General features: G+C 35.3%; 2 protein-coding genes across 7 annotated transcripts in view; one reads left to right on the top strand and one right to left on the bottom strand.

Annotated features, from left to right (window-relative positions):
- Window positions 1–155: 155 nt before the first annotated feature.
- Window positions 156–3824, top strand: LOC111513947 (methionine aminopeptidase 1D, mitochondrial). The gene is made up of 5 exons (XM_023170170.2): window positions 156–582; window positions 829–1048; window positions 1498–1689; window positions 1752–2013; window positions 3545–3824. Exons 1-5 carry the CDS (start codon window positions 524–526, stop codon window positions 3739–3741), a joined length of 930 nt encoding a protein of 309 aa, XP_023025938.1. The 5' UTR covers window positions 156–523; the 3' UTR covers window positions 3742–3824.
- A 543-nt stretch (window positions 3825–4367) lies between these two features.
- Window positions 4368–24322, bottom strand: part of Sin3A (SIN3 transcription regulator family member A) — a 29627-nt gene continuing 9672 nt past the window's right edge. For 4 of the 6 annotated variants that reach the window (XM_074176419.1, XM_074176421.1, XM_074176422.1 and 1 more), the window contains exons 3-12: window positions 20507–20901; window positions 19003–19192; window positions 18122–18525; window positions 17465–17945; window positions 16568–16805; window positions 14084–14274; window positions 13517–13978; window positions 13109–13360; window positions 12468–12755; window positions 4368–10862 (exon numbers count right to left, since the gene is read on the bottom strand). In XM_074176419.1, coding sequence (XP_074032520.1) covers window positions 10608–10862; window positions 12468–12755; window positions 13109–13360; window positions 13517–13978; window positions 14084–14274; window positions 16568–16805; window positions 17465–17945; window positions 18122–18525; window positions 19003–19192; window positions 20507–20901 — 3156 coding nt within the window. In that variant the 3' untranslated portion in view covers window positions 4368–10607. Of the gene's footprint in view, window positions 10863–12467; window positions 12756–13104; window positions 13361–13516; window positions 13979–14083; window positions 14275–16567; window positions 16806–17464; window positions 17946–18121; window positions 18526–19002; window positions 19193–20506; window positions 20902–24322 lie in introns of those variants that run through there. The other 2 variants (XM_023170162.2, XM_074176423.1) reach the window with 2 other exon arrangements.

The raw sequence follows: 24322 nt of genomic DNA, 5'->3' as shown, positions 1-24322 counted from the left end.
AGAGGATACAGAGTTCTATTCGGTGATTCACGGAGTGGGCGACGTCTAGGTATTATAAATCGAACATCAGCCATAAGGAAAATGACGATATTGGTATTGAACAATGGTATTGACAAGGAACCGTTCTGTCAACCGTAGTTACAAATATTCAATTATTCGTTGTTGCATCTATTTATTTTTTTACAGAAATGCAAAAAACATTTAATGCACACTCTAACTCAAATCCAATTAAACCTGAAGAAGATAGATTATTAACTTCATGAAGTGAACAAAAATAAAATAAGAAAAAAAGCCGTGGGAAATATTATAACTTATCTTTTATGCCTTAAATGATATTTATTCGTACACAAACGTCAAATTTTAAATTTTGTGAGGTTAATTGTTTATATTTTTTGACAACTGTAAATGACAATATGACGTCACTCTGTATATTAAAAATTGCAGCAAACGTATAAATTTGATTATTACTTGTGAAATGTTTATTTTGAGCCAGTTTAATTCAAAGTAATCAAAGTATTTAAAAATGAACGTTTCTAGAATGTGTTCTAAGTTGCCACACAGAAACTTGTTCTGGAAGAAAAAGTAAGTACTTTCTCATTTATTTCTCAGCTCTTTTCATACATCCAGATAATATTTTGGCTAGAGATTTTCATGGAGTTTTCAGTATGTAATATTATCACTTGTAAACATCATTCAAATCACATAAATATATATCCAAATTCCAACAATAGATACCTATAATTTTTTGTAATGGTCTAAGAATAATTTAATTCCTTGTTGAGTCAGTATATCTCTGAAAACACTACAATCAAATTATTTCTGTTCCAGAATGAACTTTGGAAAGTACAAAATCGTCGATATTGGTAATATATCTCCCATGGTATCAGTTCCGGAGTATATTAAAAAGCCTAGTTATCATGAAACGGGTATTCCTTCAGAAACTGTGCCTGAGCATCCGGAAATCAAGAACCACGAACAGATTTCTAGGATGCGAGATTCTTGTAGACTAGCCGCCTATGTTTTAGACAAAGTGGAGAAATTTATTGAGGTAAAGTGAAAGTAAGTGCATAGTAAATTCATAAGGTTTTATAATGATGATAATATTGATGAAACTTCATCCTCCAACAGAAATAAATATACATAAACGAAGGTTATACAAACATATAACTTTGGAAAAGGTAAAAGTGCAATTGCTGATTTTTTTATTATGTATGATAGCTTAGACTCAAGTAATAAAACCTTGGGTATCTTTCTAGACATTAACAGACCTTTCAGCCATAACCCAACTTTTATTTACTTTTTACTCCTACAAACACAATATTGAATTGTAATTAAAAGTAAGAGGATAAAACTACAGTAACAAAATAAGCTTTCTTCCAGTTTTCAGAAATTCACACCTAATCAGTAGAACCCACAGAATAAACTCTGGGAATATTTTCATTTTTAAAAATGCAAAAATGAAGAATCAGTTTTGTCTCACATCTGTATTTGTTCCAGGTGGGAAAAACCACAGATGACATTGACGTACTAGTGTTCAAAACCTGCATAGAGAACAACGCATATCCATCTCCTCTAAACTACAAGCACTTCCCAAAGTCCGTTTGCACGTCCGTCAACAATGTGGCGTGTCATGGCATACCCGACGATAGGCCTCTGCAAGATGGAGATATTATCAACGTGGACGTTACAGTAGGTACAACAAAAATAACCCTCCAGTTGAATAGATGAAAATTATTCTCATTGACTCTTAGGTATATTACAATGGGTTCCATGGCGACTGCTCCAAAACGTTTCTCGTGGGTCAAGTTGATAATGATGGCAGAGACCTCGTGAAGGCAACAGAGACATGTTTGAATGAAGCGATTCAGATGTGCAAGCCAGGGAAGTTTTTCAGGGATATCGGGGCTCTTATTGAAGAGAGGGCTTATAGTTTGGGGTATCAGGTTGTGCCTGCTTTCATAGGTCATGGAATTGGGCATTATTTTCATGGACCGCCTGATATATACCACACAAGTAAGTTGCATCTTTTTTTAATTTCAGTTTGTGTACGAAGTATTTGACAGTTCTATCTTCCACGTGCTGATGAGAGCACTGTGGTTTTTGATTAAGTGTTCGTTGTAGTGCAAATTCGATTCATTTTCTAATTTGACAATAATAATAGTGTTTCATGTTTAAAATGAAAGTTGTTAACAGAATTATGATTGAGATGAGGAAAAATATAACATTTTGAGATCCAACAAAAACATTTTTGAATAAAAAACATCTTTTTTTTTATATGGTCAGTGAGTTTTTCCAATTAAAATAACCTAATCTGTACTTCTAAGTATTTAATACTTTCATAGATTTGAAAAGCATTGTGGTAGGTCCTAATTTGGTCATGAATTTTTATAATGAACAGAAGGAATATGTATTGTTTTTTCGAAATTTTCCATAAATAAAATAATACACCATTTTTTAATAACTCTAAGGTCTATTTCTACAATCTTTTTTAAATCCCTTCTATTTTTTCTGAAGGGTTTGGCCAAAGCTTGATGAAAATTCGTAATAGAATTACACTTCTTTCAAAGTTAGTTTAGAGTATGGAAAACTTCTCCCACCCATCAGAACATCCTTGCCGAGGCCCAGTCAGTATTATTTGGACCTACATTTCCAGAGGGAATTTGATTTCTAATACTGCAGTTTTACAATACAAGTGTTCAATAACTTAGGTGTACAAAACTATTACCTTTATTACTGAAATTGGAAAATATTTTACACATATGTTTATTATATAATGTCAAACAAAAAAACACGAATCCTACTGACTGCGCCGTGTGAAGGTTTTTTTCATAGGAATATTTTGTTAGAAACTATCCTCATTGAGGAAGAAATGACAATTCAAAATAAGTATACAACTTACATGTTGTTTCGTCTTCTAAAAGCAATAAATAGGTGTTATTTATTTTATACAAAACATCCAGACGGAAATTATGCTGGCATGTGGTCATGATAACTATCACAATTGCCATACAAAGCCTGAATAGTTCTAGAATGTTTCACAGAAGATAAAAGAGGCTCACCAAGAAATATAACATGTAGTGTTCCACATGGTTCAATTCTAGGACCATTTATTTTTATGTAAACATTCAATTTCAGAATTGAGTTTAAGTTATGAAATTGAGCTATTGCAGATGACAAAAATCTATTTAAATTTCTCCAAAGTATCAAACTACGCAATCAAAATATGAAAGATTAGGTTTAAAGTATGCAGACATATAAAAGAATAACTTTCAAACCAAGCTTCTTCTCGATGTTTTGTTAGTATACACAATCGTCTTTAGCTGATAACGTGTTTATTCTTGATACTTATGAACTTTTTTTTGGGCGCTCTTCTGCATCCCTTTTAGTTTTCTGATTCGGTGCACTGCAGCCCGTCTTAACAATGTTCCTTGAGATCAAGAAGTGAAGATTGATAGCTTGAAACAGAGCACCCTTCAGGTTGTCTTTAAAATTCATCCAAAGAAATAATTTAAAACAAGATTCCTTCGAACATTCTTTTCCACAGGAAACAACTACCCCGGCATAATGGCGCCTGGAATGACCTTCACTATAGAGCCGATCTTGACGCAAGGCAGTGAGATGATAGAGATTCTGCCTGATGACTGGACAGCCGTGACGGTAGACGATTCTCGAACGGCTCAATTTGAACACACCGTCCTGATTACGGAGTTGGGTGCTGAAATTTTGACAACGACCACTTGATTATGTAGATGTGTTTTTGTATGAAGCGTACGTGTGTTATTTTCTCAAAATTTAACTTATTTTAATAAGAAATTATAGGAAAAGTAGCTAGTTTTATTAGATTTTCAAAGTCATTGGAAGATATTTACAAAATCATCCCAACTTCTAGTATTACACCTAGGTTAGTAAAAAAAACAATTATTCAGTGCAATTATCGATTTTAGTACCTTTACAATAATTCAAATTTTAAACACGATTAATTTAATGGGTCCCAGTTACTAAATACAATTTCAAACGAATACAACCATTTTTTTCATTACTATTTATCAATTTTAGCGCACTGTCCTATAAGGCAGCAGGCGCACGTGTTAATAAAAAAAAATACTTTTTTCAAATGAATAAATACATATAAAGTGAGTTCGAATTATATCAAGGAGGTTACGTACAGCCCCATCTACCCACGGATAGATCAAGCAATAATGTTGCTATATCAAGGAGGTTATGTATAGCGCCATCTGCCCGCGAATAGATCAAGCAATACTATCAATAATTCTGTCAAATACAAACATACTATACATGTGAAGCTAATAAAAGCGTGTTAAATAAAAAAAGTTTCGGTAAATGAGGGGTTGAAATAAAAACACACCTTCATTGAGATTTTTTTATATATAAACTTTATGTACAGTGTACATTTTTTAAAATTTTACTGTGTACATATTGCTCTCCCTTTGGACTCCTTAAAACTAATTTTACAACAATCCAAAGCGAGTAATCCATGCGAAAATAACCAAATCTTCTATATTTTACATACTTTTTACAATGTCGCGATACGTTCGCTTCGAGGACAACTTTTCGTATAAAATGGAATGTTTTATACTACGTAGAAAACTAATTTCTCATTGGTTATTTTCCCATTTTCTACAATCTAATATTTACATGGATGGCTTAAAATGCTGACATATCTTTACAAAGCATTTTCAACTTTCTATCATATAAAAATAGAGTTTGTACTTAGTATATATATTCATATAACATTTTCCAAGATTCGTTCAACGAAAGCAAGTCAAATAAAAAAAAAATGATAAGTTTTTTCACCCATGAAATGAAATTAAAAGACGCATTCACTTCAATCTAAAAAGAGCTTTTAAAAAAGGCTTTAAAACGTATAGAAAATGGGTACATTTAAACTACTAGAAAAAGAAATTTGTATTCCTACCGAACAAAGAAAATTCACGAGTCCAATTGACATCCCCCACTCCCCAGTCAAACACATCCCTATAATTTGACATCAAATAGTAACGTTCAACAGGATTTCTCATAGAAGTTCAACAATGAATCAGTTCAAATGCATTATGCGACAGCTGTCTCATCATTTCCGAATTTTGTGCACCTCCAAACTAAATATGTATATACGTACGAATATACAAGCTTCCAAAGAAAATACTTCGTTGTTCGAAAATTGTCACTACGGCTCTCAGCCTTATTCAATTCGAATAAATAATTTGCTTCAAAGATTATGTCAACACGTTTAAATAACAGAAAATAAAAAAATAACATATAATATATAAAGCTGATGGTGAAAAGAAAAAGGATAGCCTGATCGAAAATAGTGCTCGTTTTTTGTGTGTCTCACAAGAAAATTTTAATGAAGTCTTTTGTACTATAAAATATAATAAAAAAAACGTGAATAATGTCGAGAGACTAAATATAAACAGTCAACAGTTTTATATAAACAATCCTGGTCGATCCAATATAAAAACGCGATGATCCAAAAATGAGAAGTTGGAGACAAAATAAAATAAATATAGCTTAGTCGGATTTTTTCTTAGAGATAAAACTTTTGCTTCTCATTTTCAGAGTGCAACACGCTCAAAAAATATAAATAGGGCATTCATTTTTCCACTACGGGGAGAAACTTATTCTAACAATTAAAATATCTGTACAAAACAAGTACAAGTTTGGTTCTTAAACTATCAATAGATATAAAAAAGTATCACTTCGAGGGCTTTTTTTACAAATTGGGTTAATAAATTAATTCTTTAAAGCATAAAAACAATATTGAATCAACAACATAGAATTTCTCTTACATAAAAGTTTCAAGAGGTAACGAATCGTAGAACAATTTTACAATTTATTCGTACGTGAATTCAATAAAACAAGTGCTTCACTCAGACATCAATACCAACCAAATGAAAAAAATTATATGGCCCATCCCTAAATCAAAAGAAAACCAATCCAAGATTCATTTTTAATCATATAATTTTATGTTATAATTACTCAGATATTAAATAATTAACCGGTCAACTTTGAAATTCACTCGACCATTAACCGGCTATATAATTAGCTAAATAAATATGTCTGATAATATTTAACCGGTCATCTTAAAAATTTAGATTTTATAAACTAACTAAAATAACCAGTTGAAATTGTTCCATTTTAAGAGGTTTAATGTAATTCACACATTCAATTGGTTATGATTTAATCATAAATACATTTTTTTAAATACTTTATAGTAGTTCATTTGAACCGACCATCATAACAATGTATCTATAATTGATATGATTAACCAGTTGAAGATAAACAACAATGAACCGAAATGAAATATTTTTTGATGCAAGATTTTAACATCTGGAAATATTTTGTCTGTCTAGTGCTTAAAAATATTAATATCGGGGAAATGTCAAAGTTTATTTGAACTTTACAAAATGGAGCAAGAAAAAAAACTGACCAAAATAATTTTTTATTTGTAATAGTTTCAATGTAACTTACAATTAACTGGTTAATTCAAATGCTTATTCAATTGCTTGATGCTTGAAAAATATGGAGGTGATGTAGATAATCTAGAAATTTGAAGTATAAATGTAAATCACAACCAAATAAACAATCGAAATATTCATGTTAATTGACAAATGGAGGAAATTACTGGAACATGAAACTAACTGGTTAACGATATTTTGTTCATAAAAGTGATATGGTTCGTTTTTGAGATTGGTTTTAGTTCTCCAGAAACCAAATAATGAGAGGTCTCAAACATTTTTTCTTTTTGCAATCGACCGTTTCAAATATTTAACCGGTTAACAAAATAATCGCATTCGTCCACCTGCTCCGCGTCGCTCTTAAATCCATACCTCTTGAAACTTTTAATAAATAATAACGAAAAACAAAACGCCAAGAGAGATCCAAGAGGAACATCCAAAATAAATTCACACAACACGAAAAGTAAAGTCTAACCCCCGAATTCACTTCACAAGGAACTGCGTAAAGTCATTCGTGCATCAACAACTCATATAAAATGACATAACAAAAACAACCGAAAAAATATGCGCAGGACAACCTTAGATCAAACGTAAAGACGGCGGGAGCTCGACAACGACGAGGGGCAGCTCAACCAAGGAGTGGAGCATTAGGTAAGTTTATCAACTTTCAGCTTCTACACTATTCTGTCTAATAAGAAATAAAGTAATTAAGTACTCAAACAAAACAAAAAAATGTTTTTGTTAATTCTATCTGTAACTTCTCAACCCATATTCTTTGTGGGAAAAGAATAGTAGGCATAAGGCATTATACAAGGTTATCGATAAAGATTAAAAATATAAGCTTTGCATTGAGACATGTTTTCCCAGTGTACAAACATTAAACTACGGGATTTCAGCCGTCAGCACTTTTAAAATGTCTATCTTTCAAAATCCTCAAAGGAAACGTTTCAACCTTTTGAAAAATGATAATTTTTTTTGTGATTCATGATAATTTTGCTTTCAAATTGAAATTCCATATAAATACGCTGAGAAACAGTGAACAGTTTCAGAAATTGCATTTTCTAAAAAAGATGTCAATATCTATTCTGACCAAATTAAAGATAAAGGATAAATATAACGTTTTTCAATTTTTCAGATCCTTATTTAGATTGATGCAAATTGAAAATTAAATGGTATTTTCGAATATCCAAATATGCACTTTCTATGAATTTTTTGGTTTTACGGATACTTTTAAATCATTGTTAGCAATTGTGAATTCCACGTAAATGATTCTTATAATTTTGAAATGAGTGGTATATCATATTCAAATAAAATTGACAAAATTACCACATTTCCAATGTTCGCATTTTCATAAGTTCAGACATACCTGTATATGCCAGTACGTTGAAAATATAATGTAGAGAATAATAAATTTATTTCAGAAACTATACATTCTTTCTCGACAACTAAGGGAATGGAAATACAATTTCAGATTCAAATCCTAATGAATTATTGAATCAACAAATCAATGTTTCTTCTGTTCAATATCTGTTGAATATAACCATCCAAGAGGAACTTTTAGATTCTACTAGGCCATTTATTTCACTATCTTGTGTCGAAAATTGTGAATCAGTCGATTCACGAGAAACCTTTTATGATCTATTTTCCAATTCGAAATAATTTCCCCCATTCGACCTACGTAACATTCATATAATCTTCAAATGAAATTCAGTGTTATCACAGCCATTTTCTAGAGAAACCTCCTGAGCAGTAAACCTAAAATGTAACTGGATAATCAACCAGTTATCTGAAATTTTCAATAATGATCAACTAAGCTCACCCGACTTTGAATTTATGGATAATTTCCAATAATCCAACATTCAACCCGTTGATTGTGTTACATAATCAATTTTGAAATTACTTGAAGCTTCACACAAACCCAGTAGTTCATTTGTACCAACTGATTTTGAAATGGTATTTTGGTGAAAAGAAAAATATTTTATTAAAAAACATTTATATTGAATACTTTATATAGGCAAGTCGAAAGAGAATGTTAGAAAAGAGTGAGAGGCCACAGAAGTAATACTATAAATTTGATTATAGAAGTTGAATATAATTTTGGGAAATGATCAAGTACAATTAAATATACTCTTTCTGTTATTACTTTTGTTGTTTATCTTTTCAATATTTCAATTGTTAATTTTCGAAAATTGTATTTTGATTGAGCATAGTTGATTTTTTTTTGACAAATCAACCGTATCAGATATAAATTTGTTTGGAGCACATTTTTTTTGAGTTGGCTTGTGAATATGTTATTAGTGTCTGTCGTCATATTATCCATTTGCGAGTTTTATTTGCTATTAAGAAATTAGTTTCTATTGTATAACTTCTCATTTGGTGATTTCAATGTTATGAACAACTAACATAAGAAACTGATAACAAATACAGACTGTAGCTAACTCAAAAAAAAGAATGAAATACGTATTTGATAAGGTTGATTTATAACTAATTTTTGTGAACTGAATTCACATTTAATTCTCAGTGGCATTGCCTCATTTCAATTCTGAAATTAATTGAGTCACAATTCAGGATCACATAAAAAAATTATGGCTTCTTCATAATTCTTGTCTTCAAGTGAATAAAGAAGGGAAAGATTAGCTGGACTGGCTGAGTTGAGAAACGATTTCACTATTTTTTAGGTTTGAAGGCTGTGACGTTACTCTGGCGCGTGGCTAGCTTCTTCAGAGGTTTATACATCCTAAGTTATCTCCGATGACTCGTTCGAGATTACTCAGCCTTCAAACCCAAAAAATAGTGACACTGAAAACCTCGGTCAGTTGAAGCAGGTATTGCAGTCGAAGACAAAAAAATGCAATCTCTTTATTTTGTTAAACAGTTTCACGTTCAACTAACGAGTAGATCACATGAATATGGCAAGTGCGATCTTGCGGAAACGTAGTGATATTGACAAAAAGGAATGGATGTACACCCGGGATAACACTTCAACATTTTAGTATTTTGACGTTTCAGTTTTGAATTTGAAGCCATTTTCAAGAACGGAAAGTAAGCCACACTGAGGTGTGGCCTACTTCTCAGGTAGTGACATGCTTTTAAAAAGTCTCTCGGACAAAATTGAAACAAAAAATTTTATACACGTTTTACTTCTCTTCTACCAATTTATGTTAAATTTATCCTTTTTGTACTAATTTTTACTGTAACTATAATATTGTACTTCTTTGATGACTTGTTCATTTTGTGGAAATTAATGTTTACTGAGGATACACTAGAAAAACACACTTTTGTCTATTTTCCACGATAGTTCTATATTTGTTGACCAGTTTCGGTCATAACACCATTTTCAAAACCAGTTTTGAAATGGGGTAATGACCAAAACTAGTCAACAAATATAGAACTATCATGGAAAATAGACAGAAGTGTGTTTTTATAGTGTATCCTCAGTATATTGTAATTTTATTCAAAGAAAAAGTCCATGTCTCAATAAATCGAAGGCCCTGAAGAAATTTCCTATATAATTTTAGCCGTTTTTTGTTATAAATACGATACCAAAATGATAATTCTCGTTGGTCGTTCCACTTACTTTGATTCCTCCACCAGTTGGTACTTTTCGTTTCATCTCTACAGATGGAATATTTTGCGATAGCATAAGTGGGAACTCAAAAAATTTCAAAATCAACGATTTTTGTCAAAATTCATCAGAATTTTAATAATTATCAATGCTCTTTATGGCCTTTTTTCCATGAGAAGAAATTGTGGCTATTCTACGGATGCCAGTTGGAAACGAAAAAAAAATCATCAATACTGTGATAAAACATGAAAAAGTTGTGAAATTGTGGTGTATCAGGATTAGTGAAAGTAGCGACTTCATCAAAATATATGCCTCTTATGCCTACTACTCCGCCCAACCTCAAACCTAATTTGGTTTCCCCAGCTATTTCGATCCTACCTACTGCGCCACACCGCACCCACATCCGGACCGCCCCTGTCTGTCGATAACTCCTCCCGACGCGCTTCGCGTCGACCCGCGATGATTTCAAGACGGAGACATCCGCGTCGTTTTGGCGAAGCTTTCCTCCGACGACGCCTTCTCAAGGCTGCTACCACCACCGATCCGCACTCACGGCGTCGTTCCTTTCACGAGGGCGAATCTTCGTCAGCGCTGTCGTCCAGCAGCCTTTCGACGCGATACCTGTTGTACGGAACGTACGGAGTCCTCGAGAGGTCATTGTCCGTCAGGACGCGCGTCCTGTTCGGCACGACGCCGTCGCACCTACCCATCAACCAGTCCGTGCACTGTTTCGATTGAGTGTCACTAACGTGATCGCACGCCCAACGTTTCAGCCACTGCCGGAACCGAGTGGCTTTCTGTTTCGTCACTTGCGGATGGGACTGAAAAAAAAAAAACAGATTATTAACGATGTGTCAACTTTCATTTCGTTCTCAACTAAAATAACTATTAATGAATGATTTGAATCAACCATTATAAATGCTTTGACTATAGGATAGTCTTTCTCAAAATGGGCGATAACGCTCCCTTGTGGGCCCTGGATGGAGGCCTTTAGGGGGGCAGTAAAGGGCACAGAGAAGATAGTTGTCAAACTGTACAATAGATGACGGTAAACTTCAATGCGTAGCGAGAAGTTTCTAGTCTCCATTCTCGAAAGTACTAGGCCCGCCTGCTGCCTCATATAAAAGCGCGAACGCCATCCAGCCAGTAATGTCATTCGACTATATCACCAAAACGAGTGAATTTAGTTAGCAACTAGCTAGGTTAAGTGCTGCACGTGCGGTGGTGAATACTGTGAGTGCTGTCTTTGTCAAGCGATGAAACCCTCAAGGCTACAAGATTATTTGAATAAAATGCATTCAGATAAAAAAGACAAAATTTTGTCTGGAAGAACTGGAACTGAAAAATAAACACTCAGCTCAGCCAACTGTGTCAAAACTTTTTTCGGTGGATTCTAAGCAAGACGACGACGGACTCCGAGCTTCCTACAATACCTTCTTGCCAATTGCTCAAACAGGTAAACCTCACACTATTGGAGAGGATTTAATTTTACTGGCAATGAAAGAAGTAATAACTACTGTGCTCCATAAACCAGCGGCAGATATTATCCGAAAAATTCCTTTGAGCAATAGTTCCGTGAAAAGATGAATTGATGAGATGGCTGAAAACATTGAAGAGTCATTGTGCAATCATCTGAAGACTTCTAAATTCTCAATACAGTTAGATGGGTCCACTTTACCAACCAATGAAGCTTTGCCAGAAATTTAGAGATGGATACAAAAGGGAAACCATATATGATACACTGGAAAAATTTTGTGATGACAATCCACTGAAGAAAATTATATCAGCTGCTACAGATGTGCTCGCTATACATTGCGTCATTCATAGGCAACATTTGGTTGCGAAAAATTTGAGTGAGTGCCTCTCTCAATCACTGCAACATATCATCAAAGCAGTCAATAAAATCCGAAACAGCTCTTCAAATGACAGATTATTCAATCAGCTTTGTGTTGCTGATGATGAAGATTTCAACCGATTGCTATTTCACACAAAAGTGCGTTGGTTATCAAGAGGTAACTGTCTGACTCGATTTTACAATCTATTTAACTCTGTAATAGAGTTCTTGGAAAACAAAGACAAAGAATTGCACGACAACCTCATCACTTCAAAGAATGATATAGCGTACTTGACAGACCTGTATAAATCATTTAATAATGTCAATCTCCCACTTCAAGGTGACGACTTGAATTTGATTAAAACAAAAAATGTCATTGCTGGTTTGGTAGCCAAGTTGCTCTTATGCAAGAATAATATCGATAAACGTGAGTTTCGCAATTTCCCTAATTTGTGAGCAGTATCCTTCAACAACGGAAATACTTGACTGGGTGTTGGAGAAGTGGAGGGTGTTAGTTTGAGAACCTCTGCTATAAGACAAAGTATTTTCCCTCTTTCTCCCCCCTGAAACATCAAAAATAACCCCAACTCACCTTTCTAGCTCTGTGGAAGGCACTGATATTGTATAGATAACTGTCTTTCGTCACTGCGAACATTATTTTCGAGTCCTGCATGTTAAATTTGCACTGCGTCTCGTCATTCACCTCGTAACCCGGGTGATCCGTCACATTCCTCTCGGGGGGCCCCCTTTCGTTCAGTTTACGCTCGATCGCGTCCTGTAGAGTCTGGAAGTTTTCGTTTCCTCCCCCGTCGTCCATGTTTCCTAGTTGGTGGTTCCTTACCACCCTTTTGTTTCTGTTGTAGTTGTTTTCTGCGCGCCTCTGAAAAATGAAAATTCAAATTGATGAACAGCCATCCAAAAGTTCTTTCAAGCACTAAAAATGTCTACAGAATCACGGAAGGTGCACTTATTTGCGAGTTGAAATTTAAAGTTACAAAAACGAAATTTGGAGTTCGGAATTTCGAATTTCAAAGACGGATTTATTTAAGAAACAAAAAGTAAAAAACGTTGTTTTCAGCCCTTCCCAAGAACGTCTGCCATCTTTCGAAATGCACCGTAACGTACTCACTGAAGTTAAATGACTTTATTCCTAGTCGATCTGCCCAAACAAAATTCCCAATCATTGAAAACATTCCTTGTCGCAACTTTCATCTGCCACCCGGACTCACCTACCTTATACAATCTCAAATTCCTGTTGAGATAAACAGGGGATCTCGGCTTACGATCCGAACTCGTAATGTCCGTATAGCACTCCTTGTACACACTCCACTTCTTAGCATCGTCTACCTTCTTGCCGTCCTCAGGCTCAGTGTCCAGCAGCTCGATCGTCATTCGGCAATCGCGCTTGTAGATGTAGATCTTAAAGCAGTTCTCCTCCTGGACCGCCTTTTCGCCGGCTCGCTGGTACGCCATCTCCATGTGGGCCTGAAAGAATAATTCATGTCAGAAATGATTCATTTGGTTGAGAACATAAACGTTTCAATACCGACCGACAAAAGAACACAGCAATGAAATTTCATTACTATTTTCTCTAATACTGGACAACGGTTACGAAAATTCCAAAAAAACAATACTACTCACCCTCTTCTGAGCAGTGATGCAAGGCCCCCCGGCAGCTCCTCGCTTCTGCTCCTTAGCAAACAGCTCCGAACAAGCTATGGCCGTCCTCTCAGTGACGCAGTGCTGAAGTTGGCGCACCGCGTAAGATACCACCTTGTCCAGCGTGAAAGCTACGTACGCATGTATCCCAAACATCTCTCGCAGCGTGTCCTCGTACGTGTTCCCCTCCATGTTGCCGTCCAGGAGGTTCTTGACCATGTCGAGGAAGGCGGGGTAGTAGTCTTCGATCTCGATCTGCGGCTTCGGCTTCAGTCTGAGCGCGACGGCGGTGCTCTCTTTGCGGCACGACCGAAACTTCGCCTCTTCGGCAGCCATCCCGACAGCCCGCTCGTAGATCTTTGCGAGACGATCGCAAAGGATGGCGTGCAGCCTCAGGAATATGTACCAGTTGTTGTTGGCCATGAACAGCGTGTACACCTCCTCCTGGAATACGAGAAAGTTAGAAAATCTTACGTATGACAAACAATACTGTTACTAAGAACGAGAATGAAAGAGGATCATCGGTAAAGTTCAAGATCAGCGACTCACTGGATCTGATGTTTGTGCATGTAGCGGCACCTTGTGTTCCTCGTCCTTGATTTCGATTTCTTGTTTTATTTCGTCCAGGCTTACTTCACATCTACCTGGTGACTTTCCATGATTTGAACTGTCTTTCCCTTTGTTGTCCTTATCGGATTTTGGCGAACTGTTGGGACTCTCTTCGCTCTCGTCCTTCTCGTCTGAAAAGATCAGATACATTTCATTTGATGAAACTTTTACTTGGAATTTTCGTCGCGTTTAATGTTCTACATGACTCAAAAAAAAATATTCCCTTCTAAAAAACTTGCACTCTAAAGATCTCACAAGCTATCTATCAATGATGAAAATAGTCAAAATAGTTGCACAACCTTAAAAAATTATAAAACTACCTTTAAACACTGCTTCTGAAACTATATTCATTAGCTAACTAAAAGCCCCGAACTGTTTACAATAAAAACCTGCAAACAATCAATTCACTTTGAGAATAAAAGCATTAACTGAAGTAAAAAGCTAAGAGTTTGTGAATCAATGGCTTTTATTATGCCAAACTGGTTTTAGAGCCGGACTATTTAGAGAAAAAAAATATACGCAATATATGTTCACATAATGAGAGACATAATTGTATAAATCTAAAGACAACTTTCACCTGCCACGATGTAGTTTATCAAACTCCATGAAAATTTTATTATATAAAGGCCTCACTGAATATAACAAACTTTCCCAAAATGTGAAGAATAATAAAAACCTGTTTCAATTCAAAAAAGATTTGACTGATTATATAAAAGGTCACAATAGAATAGATAGTAAGTGATTCGGTATATATTATGTATTTATGTGTACCTATATATATATATATATATATATATATATATATATATATATATATATATGTATTATATCCTTACTATGTGTGTCTATATAACATGAAATATTATGTATATTATGTTTGTGTATTAGGATCTTCCTACCAATAAATAATTCATTCAAGAGAGACAGACCTACGTAGACTACGTTGAACTTGAATGGGCTTTAAATATAGTCCTCAATACCTTCTTTTGTGCACGGAATGCCTCCTTAAAATGACAGGAAGAACCCCAGAAGATCAGTCCATACTGTAGGGCTGACTGAACTAACCCAAAATAAAGTGTTCTTAAAACGTCATGTGAAACAGTTTCTCTTAAGTTTCTTATTATATAACAGGAAGTACTCATTTTTGAACACAATGTTTGTATGTGTGCTTCCCATGTTAGTTTCTGATCCAAAGTGAGACTCAGAAATTTTATAGTTTTTTTACTCTGAATGGAACTGGCAGAGACTACCAGGTATAGCTCAGAATTGGGTGCAACATTTTTTGGCAGAAAACGCATGTGGTAAGTTTTGGCGACATTCATCGTGAGACCGTTATTTAAGCAGTAGTTACTTATTTCCTTAGAGGCCACATTACTCTTTTTTACTAGTTACTCAGTATTTTTATTTGACATAAGTATATTTGTGTCGTCTGCATAGACAATCATCTGATTTGACGTAGTGCAGGTATCTTTAATGTCATTTATAAAATTAATGAAAAATAGCGGTCCCAGAATGGATCCTTGGGGTACACCTAGATGTATACAACCACATTTTAAATATTGTCCCACTCTTCTATACACAAGTGATTTGAATAAAATGAGAACACTACAAAAACTACAGAATCGCGCAATGAGGATTATTTTTATATGTGACCGGAGTATCCCGACATCTTTCATGTTAAATACTCTATAATGGTTATCTATAGAAAGTAGGCTTACATATTTAACGATGATTTATATTTACAAAATGTTACATAACCTTCTACCCTCATATTTTGACAAATTTGTAATTTTTAATAATCAAATCCACCAGTATAATACTAGAATAAAAAATAATTTGTATGTAAATAATCAAACAAAAACATTCAACACTAAAACATTAATGTTCAAAGGATTCATTAAGTATAACAGTCTACCTGAAAATGTAAAGTCTTCTAACAGTATTATTCTGTTCAAAAGAAATTTATTACACAACTTAAGAGTCCATTAAGGTATTATGTGATATTTTTATCTTTTATTTTTTTTTGTATTTTCAATTATCGTAGGTAAGACTACTTATTAACAAATATAAGTAGATCTTTTTTTGTATTATTGTATTTAAATGTATATCAATGTTACTATCATTGTTGTATATATTAGGATGTATCCTATTTAAATAAAGCATTTCATTTCATTTTTCAAACTACCTTTCTGCAGACTAGACTGAAAAATTACAACTACTTTCTTACACTAAAAAATTCTTCACACTAAAATCTGTTTGGGAACTCCAAAAACCTCATTTCTATACTAAAAATCAACAAACTACTTGAAGGCACTACTTCATTAACTATATTTCTACAGAAGAAACTCTTAAACTACCTGCAACTCACACACCACCCCGTCTACATTAAAAACAGTGAAATAAGACTAAAAATAAGTTGCTCACCATCTTCCTCTCGTTCATCATCACTCAGCTGCTGCCTCGGATGGAAGAATAGATCCGGTAGGAACTGCCTCAGCAAATTCTTGATGCGTCTCTTCTCACCCTTCTGTATGCCCGTTTGACGCTTAACGTGGTGGATGAGGAGGTTAGCTGCGTCGTCGAGGATTGTCCGGTCCCTATAGAACAGCACCAAGTGCGGTCCGATGACGGGTTCCGTTCCCTCATCGTTCTGTTCGTGCCTCTAAAAAAAAACCATGAAATTACACCTCAGGAAAATATCGTCTGAAATGAATCGAGTGCCTAATCTAGAGCTATTTTCTTAGTAATACTCAGGATTATCAAAGATTGCTAACTGTGCCTCTTATGATTTTCTATCTATGATTATTTATTTATTTATTCATTAACGGGTAACACCCAATCAAGTTTAAGGGATTTCACAATAAATTATATGAATACAACAAATAATTACATCTAACTTACTTGCTTAAAGCAAACCTAATTTATTAATAAAGAATAACAGTGAGAAAATAAATTTACTGAATTGAAATATTAATTAAATTAATGAATGATTAAGATATGGAAAATATCTAGTGTTGATTTAAATTATGTATTTAAAATAAACATATATTATTTCTATAATTACTGACATGAAAACTTTCAGTGTCAATTAGTATGCTTACTACTGAAAAACAATCTGGCTGTTTAACCCAAATGCCTCAAGGATCGGTCTTTGGCCCCTTACTGTTTCAAATGTATGTTAGCGACCTTGAACTTTAAAAATTCAACAATAAAACGATATCAACCAAGGATTTAGTAGTCTCCTTCACACAAAAGAATGATGGCAACAAACCTGTTACTTTAGAAAAGAATCAACTTCTAGCAACTCACAATCTCACTCACCTCATCGAAAATGGTCTCAATCTCATTGAACAGACTCTTTGACCGCAACGCCTTCACGTCGGTCTGCTTGAAGTTGATACCCTGGTGATCCAAGCTCTTCAGGTAGTACTTCTCGTTCTGCTCCCTCCAGATCTTGTTGAAACCCTTCTGCGCCTCGCGCCACTCTTCCTCTTTGGTCTTGAGGCGTCGCAGAACGACCGGCACCGCGACGGCCGGATTCCTCTTGAGGCCGTCGATGATGTCCTGCGCCTTGTCGCCGTATATCCTGCGGATGGCGCGCTGGTGCAGCGTCGGCGATGAGCCGCCGAGGCAGTCGTCGAGCTTGTACTTCGAAGCGTCGTCTTGGCTCATGCGACTCAGCTTCTTGTTGACGCCTTCGAGCACGCGGATCGTCGACGCGTTCACTTCGATCACGACGTCCAGTTCGAAGCGTTCGTCCTCGCACCGATACATGTACTCCTCGTACTGGGTCTTGCGTGAACTGCGGAATAGAGATGGTAATGAGTGAACTAATAGAAATACACTTTTGAAACGGTCCATGGGGATATGTCCTACATCCACTACTATTTATCAACACAAACATTTCATCTATATAATAGTGAATGATTTAGCAACACCACATCATCTGTAGTACGAGTAGAGCGGAAAAATACTCACCTAACGAATGTGCTATCCTCTGACCACGTCGGGAATGACACCCACTGGTCGTTGAGCACCTCCTTGCAGAGCTGCGTCCTGCCCGAGCACTTCATCCCTTCCTGAGCTTTCGGGATGATGCAGTAGCTAGCTCCGAGCCGTTTGGCGGTCGCGAGGTCGATCTCTAGAGCGTGGTCGCCCTGAGGGCGCTCATTGCGTGCTACGTTAAACGGCACCGCCTCTGTCGTCGTCTCGTTGTTCTGACCGAGGAACTCGCGGAACCAGCGCAGTAGCTCAGGAAACTTGCCGATGAATGGAGTACTAATCTGGATCAGCTCTGATTTCGAGACGATCTCCTGGTTGAAAAGCGTCAGGCAGCGCAAGAAGTTGTTGTAGGCGTCCTGGCTCCGGAGGGCTTTGCGGACCTGCACACAAACACGAAAATTCCAGTTATTCAGTTGATGTTGAAAGAGAATATAACAAATTAACATTCAAAATTGTAGATTTACCCCTCCTATTCCTAATCAGAATCTCGGAGAGATTAATTAAAAACTTCTTCATTCAATGGCCATTTAATATTTGCTTTCACAACGAGAAGTGGTACTTAACCTAACTCCTCATTTTCAACAAATGATTAAAGTTTTTCATCATAAAAAATGAGAAATTGAACGTTATATGTAAATAACGTTACATATACAAGTGGTGAAAAAACATAGAAAGTTTCATTTTTCATGATGACCTCTTACTACTTAGTAACGGCTACATCCATAAATTTAATTCCAAATTTTCTCAAGCATTAACTTTCTAAATAGACCAAGCAATTTTTTAGTGATTTACAATTCAAACTTTCATAACTATACTTTTGTTAAAATATCTAAAAACAGCACCTCCGATCTGCTTACCTTATCAAAGAATGCATAATCATTAAGTGTTCCATATTTGCCAGCTTCACTAAGGGTAACGTCTCGACAAGTCGAGGACATTTTGTGCTTCTTGGGGGGCGGGGCGTCCTTGCTATGCTGGTAGTTGGAGTAAGTCGGCGATCTTTTGACACCACCGCTGGTAACATGGCTGGGCTTGTGAGAAGAAACGCTGCGAAGGAAATTCACCAATAGTAAATATAAAAAAAACAAAAACGAACTCTCAATGTAATATTCAACCATTTTGTTATTCCTACTTTAGAAAAAATATAGATTGCAAAACAACTGGAATACTCCTGGTATACTACATAAGTATACTGTAATATAATGCAACAGACACACACACATTCACAAGTTAATCCAGCAGACACACAAGTTAATACAACACACAAATATACACAAGTTAATACAACACACATACACAAGTTATTACAACACACACACAAGTTAATACAACACACACATACAAGTTAATACAACACACACATACAAGTTGATACAACACACACATACAAGTTGATACAACACACACAAACAAGTTAAAACATCACACACATGTTAATCCAGCAGACACACAAGTTAATCCAGCACACACACAAGTTAATGCAACACAAAGGTTAATATTACACGTACACCCACAAGTTAATGCAACACACACAAGTTAATACAACACACATATAAGTTATTACAAAAACACACACAAGTTAATACGGCGTGCGCGCACACAAGTTAATATAACACACACACACGTCAATCCAACAGACAGACATAAGTTAATCCAACAGACACACAAGTCAATCCAACTGTCACACAAGTCAATCCCAGTGACACACAAGTCAATCCAACTGACACACAAGCCAATCCAACTGACACACAAGTCAATCCAACTGACACACACACAAGTCAATCCAACTGACATACACACAAGTCAATCCAACAGACACAGACACACAAGTCAATCCAACAGACACACACAAGTCAATCCAACAGACACACACAAGTCAATCCAACAGACACACACAAGTCAATTCAGCGAACACACACATATACACAAGCCAGTCCAGCGAACACACACATACACAAGCCAGTCCAGCGAATACACACACACACAAGCCAATCCAGCGAATACGCACATACCAAGCCAATCCAGCGAACACACACAAACACAAGTCATTCCAGGTAGGCACATACAAAAGTTACTCCAACACATACAAAAGTTACTCCAACACATACACAAGTTAATCCAGCATACACACGAATTGATCCGGCATACACACACAAATTGATCCAGCACACACACAAGTCAATCCAGTATACACACAAGTCGATACAACACACACACACATAAGTCAATACAACAGACTCACACATAAGTTAATCCAACAGACACACACACACACACAAGTCAATCCAATAAAGTTTTATTCATTGTACATAGAGAAAATAATTGAAGAAAAGGAAAGAAAAAATTTGAATGAAAACTTACCTATGCCTTTCTATAGGGTCTCCGCGATGATAAGGCTTGACGGGCGTCTTCTTCACCGAGTTGACGTGCTCCGAAATCGGCGCTTGATTGATGTGACTCGTGGCGTCGGGCAAAAACTGCCCGAATTCTGCGAGCAGGTCGCTCTGGTTTTCGAAGAGCTTTGCTACCTGACTGTACACCTCTTGTTCGGTGAGGTGCTTCATGCCGCTCGAGCCGATTGAAGAATTTTCCTTAAGGGTACGCTGCTCTTTCTGGTAGGTGTGCAAAATCTCGAGGAACTTTTTGTACTTCTCCGGTTGGCCTTGGAAACGGTTCTGTAAAGAACCAAAGAGAGCGTGTGTCAATAAAAAAGATCTTTTTTCAAGACTACAGCTATTAGGACCGGTTCCGTTCATCTAGAAGCAAAAATTGACATTAAACTCAAATTTCGAATAAAGTCACTAATACAAAAACCAATATAATGCAACTTTGGTTACTGTAAACTGTAAGGAGTTACTCCTAAGAAGTTCAAAACATTGTAAATTAAAATATAGTCAATTTAAGACATATCAAAGTATATAAAATAAATTTCATCAATCAGCTTCAGCAAAAATGAATTACACAAGGACTGTTCAAAAACTTCCAAACTGGAGATTGACATCAAAGGATGAATCAAACAATAACTGGATTAATAAAAATTATGAATATACTGGATGTGAACCGATTCTGACTAGCCCCTATAATTTTTTTATATCTACTGGTTCTAATGTGAAATTTTGGTAGTTCAAATGGCATCACAACTTGGATTGATTGAATAACAAATATTTTTGTAGCATTTCCAGTTTCGCAGAAAATTTGACCAACTTTTGAATTTCAAATGGAACATAAAAAGCGTAACATAAAAAGCGTCTATGACAACATCCACATGATTTGTTGACTAGGACTTGCATTTAACACCAATTTATAGTAGAGCATGATATTCCTAGTAAATTAAATGATGTTATTTTGATGTTGTTTTTTTTTCAATTTTGCCCCACATCTATGTTGAGTTCTTAATGAATTTCCAAGGACTGTTTTCCAAATTTCAGTTTAATAAATGCATATATAGATAGCTCGCACAAGTTTCTCAACTTCTGAGAGTTGTCGTTCGTATGGGGGCGACAGCTGATTAACGGAAAAACAGATTTTAAACAGATAGATGGCTAGGTTACAACCGACTGTGAAATAAATACAAAGTTGCATTGAATATTCAATAAATGATTGTTTTTTATACACCCAGATGTTTGGCTGTTTTTTATATAAAGCAGGTATCATCAAAATATAAAATTAGATTGAAAAGTATACTGTACTTTCTACCAAAGCCGGCTCTGTTTGACAAGAGTGAAAAGTGCTAATAAATTGACAAATACTTCATTAAACACTACACCAGTTCATATTAAAAAAAATACCAGTCACCCATAATCCAACAAAACCTACATTTGAATGCTTCTTTTGTTGGTGACTAAGAAATCTGGAAAATCCAGAATCTTCAAATCACCATAAACCACATCAACAAAATACACATCTTGTAACTTTCGCCAGAACATAAACATTACTAACAAGACACAACTAGGATAATCTCTACTATGTTTACAGATCCCCGCATTCAGATAAACCTTCAATATGACTCAATGACGAAATTAATAAACCCAATGAAGAACGTGTTGCCGCAAAACATAGATTCCTATAAATGTGTCCTGCATTTAAATGAGTCAAAACGACGCGCATGTTGTCATATTACTTAGAAATCGGATTTTCCACAGCGCTGTACTTCTTGAATTTAAATAGATTTTGACATACAAATGTGCAAGGTTCAAAGAGTTTGAAAATAAAACTGTCCAACGGCGAATAACAACATCTTGTTGCCAGTTTTCTTCGCGGGACGTTGTTTGTTTCTCGTTATCTGATTTTACTCATGCAGTGTTTCATGTCTTGAATTATATTTAGGACAGAAAAAAGTAGATACAGTTGGCGTTATTTACCGCTTTTCCTAACTTCGAACTACTCCGCGTTCTAAACTAATCTCAGATTATTCTGATGCATTCTATGAACCTTTATTTGCATTCTATTATTTTTGTGTACTATCTGAAACTGTTCGATAATCAAACACGTGCCGACGTGACGTAACAATACGTTGTCGGATCGCCACGCTCAGTAGCGGCTCGTTCATTCGCCGTGTCAGCTTTGCCATGGGCATAACAAATCAAGTGTTCCAAAAATATTGAAATTGTTGACGCCAAAAGTTTACTACATAGGTACGGCAAGTTTCAAAATCTAGGATAAATTTTATGTAAATATAGAAAATCTTTCATTCTTTCGAGAAAGTTTCATCATATTTTTCATGTTTTGTTTGTTCCATTTGTTTCGAGAATTGAGTCACTAATTGTCAATTACTCATTTTTCTCTCTTCCATGTCTCCGATGATTTGAAACTGATGTTCGGAGATGCTTGTTCAATTTCTAGAAAGATATGCGAGCAGTATTCCTTGGAACTGGTTTTTATACTTGCATACATAAATAGATTTGTAAATTGATGTGAAAAACTTTGAAAAATGTCTCACAACATTCAACAATGGCTTTTCTAGAGGACTTTAAAGATCATGGATGTGCTGTTTTCGTAAAAGATGATAAGGAAATAATATTTTCTACATAGTTTTCATAAATAATGGATAGTATTCCTAACTCAGAATTGACTATTAATATAGATTCTCCCTGTAACATTTTCAGTAGTTCGTAGTCGATAAACCTTGATACCTTAGAAACATATCGTGAAAGAGTTCTTAAATTGAAACTGCATACAACATATTTTTAAAAAACGTAGACTTTTCCAGCTAGAGTCATGATTAAAGAGAACTAAATTTGAGCTGGTATGGCGTAGTCGAATGGAACCTGAAGCTATACAGTAATTGAACTTGTGCTATCTCATAAATACGTCACTAGAAACTGGGATATTTAAAAAATCTTTGAAAACAATCACAATGACACCAATAGAAAAAGTCGTAAATACACTTGAATGGTCTGAATTTAGACTGATAAACAATTTGTCTAGTGCTAAGATGATAGTATACCAACAACTATTAGAACACTTTACTAGAACTAATATATTTTTCGTTTATTCAGACCCAAAAACTCCTGCACATGAAACTGAATGGAAAATCAACATTTGTGGAGAAAAGTATACAATGGGGAATGTTCCTCCTGACGAAAATCAAGTAGTTTTCATAAAAGAGCTCTAAAACAACGCATTTTAAACCTATCATTTCAACCTTTTTCTTTAAAAATTATTTTAATACTTGAAAAAGAGGAATGAAATAATGCATTCAACATTTAAAGGCATTCGTTTCTATTTCACCATTTGGCAACATCGGTTATAGCTAATAAAGGACAATGAAACTGTTACAGGTGTGAGACAAACAAAGATGACATATTTCAGAGGCGTGCTGTTCTGTTTACTTATGTTCCGAGTTCCGAGACATTCTGTGACATATGACATTTTGTGCACCTAACCTATCTTCCTCTATATAAATAAATAACAAAACAACTGTTGTTTATGTGGCTTGTGGAGGTGGTATTGAACTATAATTTATATTTTGCCTCAATTGTTGATTTATAAAATAATTTTCCTTTTTTAAAGTAGAATATCTAGGTACGTATAAGTTATTTCAACTTAATATGTGTTGCCAATATGTGAATTAGAAACAAATCTCTTTAAAAATTAAAACCCAACATTTGAAACATCATCTTTTGCAAAGGAGTCAACGTCCTAATTGCCTTCCAGGCCAATATGGCCAGGAATCCA

This window comes from Leptinotarsa decemlineata, unplaced genomic scaffold (genome assembly GCF_025532065.1).
Source record: "Leptinotarsa decemlineata unplaced genomic scaffold, Ldec_3_MD MMD2_tig00001719_RagTag_RagTag, whole genome shotgun sequence".
NCBI lineage: Eukaryota > Metazoa > Arthropoda > Insecta > Coleoptera > Chrysomelidae > Leptinotarsa > Leptinotarsa decemlineata.
This window is presented reverse-complemented; position numbering and strand designations above follow the sequence as displayed.